Source organism: Lissotriton vulgaris, chromosome 7, assembly GCF_964263255.1.
Source record: "Lissotriton vulgaris chromosome 7, aLisVul1.2, whole genome shotgun sequence".
Lineage (NCBI taxonomy): Eukaryota > Metazoa > Chordata > Amphibia > Caudata > Salamandridae > Lissotriton > Lissotriton vulgaris.
Window position 1 is genome coordinate 1737706443 of NC_141695.1, and position 10313 is coordinate 1737716755.

Below are 10313 nucleotides of genomic sequence, written 5' to 3' on the forward strand. Positions count from 1 at the left end.
GGGTGACAGCGTTCAGACCCTGATAGTCAACGCAGAATCGGAGCTCAGGGGTGGTGCCGGGGGCAGCAGCCTTGGGGACCAGCACGACTGGGCTGGCCCAGGGGCTGTCCGAGGGTTCGATGACTCCTAGTGTGAGCATTTTCGACACTTCTTCTTGGATGCAGGCACGTACCCGATCTGGTACGCGGTACGCCCGATGTCTGATAGGGGGACTGTCCCCAGTGTCCACGTCGTGCAAGCACCAGGGGGTGACCCCTGGGGTGAGGGAAAATAGGGCTGCGAATTGCAGCAGGAGAGCCCGACAGTCTTGGCGCTGCTCCGAGGTTAGGGCATCTGAGAGTCGGACCCCGTCTACTGAACCATCTTTCTCACGGGTCCTCAGTAGGTCAGGGAGGGGCTCGGAGTCTTCTTCTGCTCCACTGTCTGTAGCCATCAGTAGGCTGAGCTCCGAGCGCACAAAGTGGGGTTTGAGTCTGTTGGCGTGGAGGACCCGGAGGGGGTTCAGGGGAGATTTCATGTCGATGAGATAGGTGACGGGGCTCTTGCGCTCGATCACCTTGAAGGGCCCCGTCCACTTATCCTGCAAGGCACAAGGTTCGGTGGGGGACATCACCCATACTTGCTGGCCAGGTTCGAACTCTATGGAGGAGGCGTTCTGATCGTACCATTTCTTCATGTCCTCCTGACTGGCCTCAAGATTGGCTTTGGCGATCTCTCGGAATCGCCTGGTCTGATTGCGGAGGGTCAGGAGGTACTTGTAGACGTCTGGAGGGATTTTCAGGGGGGCCATCTCCCAACCTTCCTTGACTAGGCTGAGGGGCCCTCGAACAGGGTGTCCGTACAAGAGTTTGAAGGGGCTGAAGCCGAGGGACTTCTGAGGGACTTCTCGGTAGGCGAAGAGGAGGCACGGGAGTAGCACATCCCACTGGCGGCGGAGGGGCTCTTCCAACCCCATAATCATTCCCTTGAGTGTGCGGTTGAACCGCTCAACCAGTCCGTTTCCTTGCGGGTGATAGGGGGTTGTGAATCGGTAGGTGACCCCGCACTGCTGCCAGAGGGATTTCATATATTTTGAAATAAAGTTCGTGCCTCTGTCGCTGACGACTTCCCGGGGGAAGCCCACCCGGGAGAAGATCCCCATTAAGGCTCGGCCGACCACCGGTGCTGTTACAGTTCGAAGGGGGATGGCCTCGGGATAGCGGGTGGCGTGGTCCACCAGTACCAGGATGAATCGATGCCCTTGTGCTGTTCGGGGGTCCAGGGGCCCCACAATGTCTATTCCCACCTTTTCGAACGGGGTGGTAACCACCAGGAAGGGTCGCAGGGGTGCCTTGAGTTTGCGGCCGCTCTTCCCGCTGGCCTGACAAGTGGGACAGGACCGGCAGTGGTTGAGTACGTCATTTCTCATTTTGGGCCAGTAAAAGTGGGTCACCAGGCGGTTGTAGGTTTTGTCCTGACCCAAGTGTCCGGCCACGGGGACGTCGTGGGCCAAGTTCAACAGGAAGTCTCTAAAACGGAGGGGCACCACCAACACTCGACTGGCCCCCAACTCTGCGATTCTTTGTTCGCTGTACAATAGATCATTGTCCCAATAGATCCAGTGGGCCCCGGCGGTATCTCCCGCGCTCTGGGCGAGTGCTTGCTGTCGTAGTCCCTCGAGGGAGGGACATGTCTTTTGCTCTTGACGGAATTGTTCCTGGGTGGGTCCCCCTTCTTGACGCCACTGGGCCAGGTCTGGGAGGTCCTGGGGCTGAGCGAGTTCTTCTTGGGTTTGTTCCGGGGGGGTCGGCGTCCCCCACTGGAGCGATCGGGGGAGGAGGTGCTGGCCATTCGGGTTCTTCGGGTCGGGGGATGGCGCGGGCCGCCATGGACCGGGTGGTTACGCACGCCCAGTCCGGGAGGCCCAACATCCCCAGGTGCTCTCTTCTTTCCACGGCGGCCCACGGGGAACTCTTGAGATCGTTCCCCAGGAGACAGTCCACGGGGGCATCATCGCGGACCGTCACCTTCAGCATGCCGGATACTCTTCCCCATTCGAAGGGGACGCAGGCCATCCGACACAGGCTCTCCGAATTGTCGGCTGAACGGACGGGGCAGAGAATGTTCGGTAGGATTTGTTCTGGGGTCACCAGGTGACAGCGGACGGCCGTCACGCTGGCCCCCGTGTCACGTAGGGCTTCAGCCTTGCGCCCATTTATGTTCACCCACTGACTGTATTTTCTGGTGTTGGCGGGTAGGGAAGCCCGCGGGATCATGTCTCTTCCCCCTAGGCACGCCAGGACCATGGCGGCCGGTTCCCACTCTTGTTGCTCTTGTTCGTATTCTTCATGCTCTTCGGAGACTTGCTCTTCTCCTAGGGCGGCGGCAGCTACCTGGCGGGGCCCCGGAGTCTGGTTCTTTGGGCAGTTCGGGTCATTGGCGTAGTGACCGACTCGCTGGCACCGGTGACAAGTGACATTGGCTCTGAATCCCGGGCGCATCGGGGGGTTGCCCCGGTGCTGGTAGCGGGAGCGGCCGGGACGGCGTCTTTCCCCCGGCCCTGGCCTCCTCCTCCTCCTCCTCCTCGGGGACGGTGATGGCCTTGGTTGTTCCTGTTCTGCTCGTTCGGCCCACCCCGGCCCACTCGGGTGCTTTCCCATCGGTCAGCCTCGGCGGCGAGCTGCCGTGGATCAGTCAATTTACTGTCGAGGAGGTGCTGCCTGAGCTCGACGAAGCAGTTGTTGGAGAGGTGCTCCCATACGACGAGGTTAAAAAGCTGCTCGTAGGTCGTTACGTGGCTCCCCTTGATCCATCCCTCAAGGGCTCGGCTGAAATAGTTTACATATTCCACCCAAGTTGTACCTGGGATTCGGGTGCAGTCGCGGAACCTCTGGCGGTACATTTCGGGTGTCAGCCCATATCGAGTGAGGAGGGCGGCCTTCATGTGATCATAGGACGTCATTTGATGGTCCGGGAGCTGTAACAGGGCATCACGGCCTTCATTGACGAACCTCCCCCATAGACCGGCTCCCCAGTCACTTCGATCGATCCGGTGGGAGGTCATGGCGATCTCGTAGGCCTTGAACCACTGTTGTATGTCGTCGTTTCGGTAATACTCTCGGACGACATCTTTGGGAATGTGGACCTTTGGTTCTGTAGCTCCTGGGGTGCGCGGTGGCTCGGGCATCCCCAGGTCTTTGTTTTGCTTTCGTAGTTCTATCTCTGCCAGTTTGCGCTCGTGTTCGTATGCCAGTCTTTTTTCTTCGAGCTCTCTTTGTCTTTGCTTTTCTTCCCGCTCTTCTCGGAGCTGTAAGTGTTCTAGGTTCAATTTTTGTTCCGCTAGTTTTAGTTCTCCATCCAATTTGAGCCGTGCCAACTGTAATTCGTGCAGTCTGCTTTTTTCTCGCTCTTGGATCTCTTCCCGGGAGAGACCCGTTCTCCTTTCTTCGGAAGGAGCGGTGCTAGTCTCTGGTGCTTCGATGTGTTGGTCCCGGGGACCGGCGGTATTTGCTTCTGCCCACGATTCTAGGGCGTGTTTAAAGTCATCTTTTGTGCTCAGACCGGTGGTAGCAATGCCCAGTTCCATACAAAATTGTTTTAATTCTCGATGGCTGTACTCCTCCTGTTTCTCCATTTGGAATTTCTCCGTAGACCCGCTCTCTTGGGTCGACATTGTGGTTTAGTCGTGGGGTGAGTTGCTTTCTGTACGATTACGCGTTGGTTCGGATCGCGCCGCTGGCCACCAATGTTAGACGGGACCTGGAGGGTCGGCCGAGGACAAGGGGAGAGGTCTCCGGGGAGAGCCGTCTCCAGCGATCGTATAGACAAGTAACTTCCCCCCCACAGATGGACACCACACAAAGATAAGATTTAACGTTCTTTATAAGCAATCTTGAGGTACGGTAGAATGGTACAAGGAGGTCTGGACTCAGGGGTCCCCTCGATTCTAGTCTCTTGGATGGGAAAGGGGGTAGCGGGACAGTCTTATTACCAATATGGTAGTTGCGATGAGATGATGGGTAGCTCACAATCCTCGAGCTCGGCGTTCTAGGAGGACGGGCCGCGGCAGCGCCAGCAGGTCCCGGGGACATCGAAGGTGGCAACGGTCCGCGGCAGCGCCAGCAGGTCCCGACGAAGATGGTAGTTACAACGGGCCGCGGCAGCGCCAGCAGGTCCGGACGAGGATGAAGGTTGCAGAGGGCCGCGGCAGCGCCAGCGGCAGGACGACAGTTCACAAGGCAGGGCTGCGGCAGTGCCAGCAGTCTGTCAAGGATGAGTTCTTCTCGGTGTCTCTCGACTCCAGGATACAACTGCCTTCCTGCTCTGGAGCTGCCCCAGTTATAGGTCTGGCGGCCTTTGATGTCCGGACCCTCGCACTTGGAGGTCGGGAGGTCCGGGATGAGGGAGTCCAGACACCCAGCAGGGGGGTGGAACCAGCACCCGGGGAGGCTGGGGGCGATCGGCACCTGGCGGGGGAGAGCCATCGACACTTTTTCCTCCCATTGACCTGCCAAGTGGTCCGTTCACCTCCTGGGTGGATGGTGGTGCCGGGATGTCGGGGCCTGGCCAGGCCCAGGGTTGGGGTCGAGCTGAGGCCATGCGGCCTCGTGGTGCAGTGTCCAAGATGGCGGCCGGGCCGGGCAATGGTGCTGACGGTGGCCCGGGCCCGTGATACAGAGATGTCCGGGGGCAGGAGTCCCGTAGGGGACGGAGTGCGGGTTGCTTCTGTGGGTAGCACCTGGAGAGCCGGTGTCCGGGCCCTGTCATGCGGGGAGGGAGCGAGCCCTTCATGTGGCCTGTCCAACACCACCTTTAGATAGCTTGTTATGCTGCAAAGAGTAAGTAAAGATATATGAAAGTATTAGAAAAGCAGTACAGCTCATGTGTACTCTGTACATCATCAAAATGTGAAATTGACGTACTTGGACTGATGATATAAAAACATTGAACATATCCAGGGAGCTGAGGGTAAGGGTTACAGGGTGCAAATCTGTTGCAGGTAAGTAGCATTTTCTGTTTACAGCATGTGCTAAAGTCGATCACATGTTTGTTACATGCTGCAAAACAGTGGCCTTCTTCCTAAAGCGGTGGCTTGCAAGCAAAAGAAGATGGTGCTTGGTATTGGGTTTGTAAGGAGAGTTTTCCTGACTTGCAAGTACTTGTTCGTAAACATGAACATCTACACAGTCCTGGTTTGTGAAGGGGAGTGGTGTAGACCATGTTATACCGCCTGTAGACCTATACAAGGCTATATTTCCTTGGAAATCCATGGTGGCTCATTGTGGCAGTCTTTTTACAGACCGCTCCAGTAGTCTGTCGCAGAGAGCTTTGGATACAATACCACACCGAGCCAATCCTTGCTCAAGATTGGATATATTTCCCGTCAGGCTCAGTTGTTTTGCTCCTATTTGTGGCTTTTCCCCATTTCTGCGTTTGACCTTCCGACCAGGGCTTTTAGTTTTCTCTATCATAGATTTGTCATTTAATCCTGCTACAAATGCAACACTGCATCCAAACAAGCACTTTAAACACCAGTTTGCTGCATTTTACTGCCACCTAGTGGTCACTAGAAAAACTGCAGTTAAACGAGAGCAAGAAAAGATTTGAAAAGCGAGTCGTGGCGACTCGACCTCACTTCAGTCTTGGAGTCCTGTGCTCGCTTAGCCATCTAACTCTGTCAATAAATGGGAATTCTCTAAAATAGCTTACTCACCCACAATGTCTACAGAGAACCAATGCTCGGCATTGGAGGCTTGGAACATATACTAGATTGATTCATTAAGAAATCTCACGAGCGCTGCCACTTGCCATTCATGAATAATAATTGCCCTTTTGCCCTCTTAGTGAGTTGCTGTACAGGCCTCCACTCCTTGCTGTGCTTGTCGTGTCTTGACCTTGTATCTCCTCTGTCTTAATTTCTTGTTTTATCGTTGTCTGGTACTGGCTTGCCTCTCTGGTTATTTATATTGAAACCTCAATAAAATAAGTTTACAAAGCTTATACATTTCCGCTTATGATCATTTCAAAGTTACAGCTCTTTTAAGATGCACAAATTTCCCCTAGAGTATACATGGAGAAACCTCTCCACCCTGTTGAATGTAGAGATCAGGGCTTTAAGTGGGATGAAAAAACTGTGGGCGGGGGGGGGGGTGTCTCTCTCAAAGCGGCGTGGCCAATGTAATTAAGAGTGTGGCTTATGAACACATAAGCTAAAAATCTGTGTTTCTGTCACTACATCCAGATATATGATACAAGTAACCTCATACCTACAGGTCAGGACTATTGGCTTTGTCAATGTTTGTTATATACATAAGATAGATAAGCAGCAACTATGGCTTATAAATAATATTGAAAAAGCTTCCTCTTAAAGCTCTAGTGACACCACAACAATGTTGCTGCTCCTGAATTTCAAAAAGAGAAGGGAAATCCAGAGAGAACATTACTTTCTTTAAAGAATTTTCCTTCCCCTACCACGCTCACCTGGCATGACGTCATGCTGTAACTTCTTCACTAGTGAGAAGTGAGCAGTGTGAGCACGTGCACATCGATGTGCCTGCTGTCACTGCAGTCTGGAAAAAACCGGAGCGCAAAACGGAGCCCGATGGAGACCCGTTTCGAGACCCCTTAAAATAAAACTGCCAGTGCTCAGCACAGGTGAGACCCGGGCCATTTAAAGCCCTGACAGGGAGGCACTATTTCCCACCCTGGAAATGCTCTTACGCCTGATTTTTGTAAAAAGTAGCTTTACTTGCTTTTCTTGGGTGCCATACGTTACACAAAATGCACGTCTGGCCACAAACTCACAGGTTTGTGGGTTATGCCTGCATTTTCCAATGCCACACTTTTCCGCTGCCCCCATACATCCTCCTGCCCCACCACAAAAATAAAATTAGTGCTACAATTAACCTGCCTTTCTAGTCTTATCTGCTTGCCTCAATATCTACAGAACACGATTCTGTAACTCAGGGGACAAAAAAAGCGAACACACTGGGCGAAAATCCTAAGTACAACTGAAGGGTGCAAATATGTTTATGGATTGTATGTTTCTATTTCCAATACTGGCGAGTTCACCCCGTTGACATTTAGCCCGGTGAATGGCCAGGCCGAAACGACGAATAATGGATCAGGTTTGGAACAAACACTTCTTTGGTATATTCCATAAGGGAACATTCAAAGGGGTTTAGAGCAGTGGTTCACGGTGTGCACCAGCACAAATCACACACTCGTGTAACTGCAAGTGTGGGTTCTGGACTAGCACGGTATTTGTGTTAAACATGCACGTGTCCTCACCATAGGTTTTGTTCAGCATGAAGGTCACAGGTGATTCCTGTATTGACAACTGTGACTCGGGGACGAACAGATTCTTGCCTTACTATAGGAAGTCGGAATGTTTTCGGAATCCACATAATCACAGTTGTATTGAAATTAGTTCTCTTTTGTATGTAAACCTGCTGTAGACAGTTTGTCTGATCCTAAGTGCTCCTCACTTGACTCATGTTCCAATGTTTTCTTTCTGTATTCGTACAGGATTAATCGTCAGCTTGGAGAAGGAACTTGGGCCCTTGTGTGAACAACTGAGGCAGGTGGTGGAAGTGGCGTAAATCCGACGTTGGATTGTCAAACCCTGGCACCCATTCATGACGTTGACTCAATGGGATTAGCGGCTGCCCGCTCCACGAAGCCCAAGAGACGCTTTTCACACAGAATTTAACAGGATGACTTGGGCTGGTAGTTACCAATACGAAGTCCTGCTTTCCTTAATAAAAATGGCACTTAGCGTAAAAAGTATAAAGCTTGGAGGAAAAAAAAATGACCTAAAAAAATGCTTCCTAACTGACCTTGTGAGGTTGGAATGTGTGCTACCGATAAACGCCGTGTTGTCATTTCTGCATTTCAGGATGGGGCATTGAAATGATTCTGGTTAGAATGAATATAATCCGCTCCAAAGCCTTTCCTGTTTTGTGGAATCATATACTGCATTTAATGTTGTTCCCCGTTGCACATACCGGAAAGAATGTACACTCATGAAAGCCGAATGCTGTCGTGAGAAGACACGCCAATAATTGGAATCATTTGGATGTTTGACAGAGTCTCTGTTTTGTGGAGTTGTTGTGCTCCTGAATAACAAGACCTATTTTTCTTCTGATTACATCAGAGGATGCTTGTTGAAGATGCAGTCATTTCTGTCTGGTGTGACGATAATTGTGCCCAATCAGTGTCCGACTCTTCTGTGTTTGTGCAGATTTCAAAATCGAGTTGAGAAACTCTGGGTTGTAGGTTTTGCCATAAGACTTGGTATTTTGTGGCATTGGTTCTCTGTAGCGTAACTGAATTTGCTTATAATTTTGTTGTGAAAAAATCTTGTTTGCATGTCCCTACATTTACTTGCTTCTTAAATATTTTTCAATGTTTTCAGGCTTTCACAATAAAATCTTTTGGACTTTTATTTTTTTTTATTTTATAATTTTCTTTATTACAACAAATAATTATGAGCATTTCCGATACAACAAGGTTTGAATATCAAAATACAATAGACTTTTTGGCCAAACACAAAGTACACCGTGGTATCAATCTTCTAAGGGTAAAAAAACATAATCTGTAATCAGCGATGAAGAAGCCCAAAACAAACATTTAACATCCAGACTAAAGACTACTACTTCCCTCTACCCCTAGCTATTCCTTCTTTGACCCTCTTTCCATTTACATAGTGGGTCCCAGATTCTTCTCCCCAACCGTCTTCCACTCCTACCCTTCCGGGCAAAAATGTTTTCCTCTATATTATACGCATATAGAGTGTTTGCCAGCCAGCATTGCATATTCGGAGGATTTTTATCGAGCCATGCTCTGGCTAATGTTAGTCTATAGACAGCCATTACCACAAAAAGGAATTCAGCATATTCGGGGTAATGTGTCTGCACATCGTCGCTCACCCCTAACATAACCAAAGCTGGCGTAAGTGTTATCGCAATATCCAATGAGTTCGCCAAAAACCCCTCAATTCCCCTAATCAAAGTTCTTAACTGTGGGCATGAAGCAAAGATGTGTACACTATCTGCTTCCACTTCATTACATCTGGGACAATTGATTCCTTGATTCCCACCCCACTTAGCAATCTTTTGCCGGTGTAAAGTACAGAGAGTACAATGTTTTATAATGCTGCGACTGCAGCGGGGCAGCGCATAATATCGTTGCTCCAAATTTCAGTGAGTCATAAAAGCATCTTGGATCAATACCCAATTTGTCTTCCCATTTTTTACTAAATTTATCTAAATCATCCTGCTTACCTTCCACCAATGCTGCATAGAGCGTTTTAATAGTGCAATCTCCTGACAGTTTTATTTTCTCCAATATACCAACTTTATTAAAGCCTGCAGGACCCCCGACTTTGCTGTTGAGGAAACTTCTAATCTGTAGGTATTTAAAAAATCCCCTATTATCTAACCCATATTTTCCTCTCAGCTCTGAAAATTGCATAAAGCCATCTTGTGCATACAGGTCTCCAATTTGTGTAACCCCCTTCAGTGCCCACTCTGCCATAATATGGTCTCCGAAAATATCCTTTGGTAGTGACCTGTTGTTAGTTAATAAAACATATCTGTTGTATCTCCCAAGTTTTACCCTCTTCAAAAATGCATTCCATGTCGTAACGGCTGCCTTAACAGTTTTAAACTTAGTCCTCTTGAAATAACTGTAATCAATACACTTTAAAAAACAATTCTCTGCATTTACCCCAAGGGTTACAGCATACACATCTGTAGACATTTTCTGGATTGTAACATCGTCAGGGCTTCCGCCAATAAGACCTTGGATATACTGCAGCACACAAGCCATATAATATAAACGAAAATCTGGTGCCCCCCACCCCCCTTTTTCTCTCGGTAGTGTCATGTATCTATATGCTCTCCGGGTTTTACCTTGGGCCCAGATAAACCTATTACATATAGCCTCTATACAATTAAACCAGCTGGCTTCAATCAGTAATGGTACCGCCCTAAATACATAGAGAAATTTTGGTAAAATCAGCATTTTGATAATGTTTGTACAGCCAACTAACGACAGGTGCAAATTGTTCATTCTTTCTAAATCTTTTTTCATTTGAGTTATCAAGGGATCCATATTATTCTCCACAATTTTACTTATCTCTGCCGTCATTTGCACCCCTAAATAGGATGCCGTACTTGTCACTCTACCATCATTACACCTTGCCCACTGGTTTTTAACTATCTGCGTCTTGGTTGTATTCAGCTTATAACCAGAGAACTGGCCAAAACTCTCAGCTTCCAGTTCGATTACCCTAATGGCGGCTACTGGTTCTGGAGTCAAAATAGCAACGT

General features: G+C 49.7%; 1 protein-coding gene across 1 annotated transcript in view; it reads left to right on the forward strand.

The window, feature by feature from the left end:
* Positions 1–8423, forward strand: part of LAMTOR3 (late endosomal/lysosomal adaptor, MAPK and MTOR activator 3) — a 57807-nt gene extending 49384 nt beyond the window's left edge. Inside the window, exon 7 of the mRNA XM_086932991.1 lies at positions 7507–8423. Coding sequence (XP_086789117.1) covers positions 7507–7580 — 74 coding nt within the window. The 3' untranslated portion in view covers positions 7581–8423. The remainder of the gene's footprint in view (positions 1–7506) is intronic.
* Positions 8424–10313: the final 1890 nt, after the last annotated feature.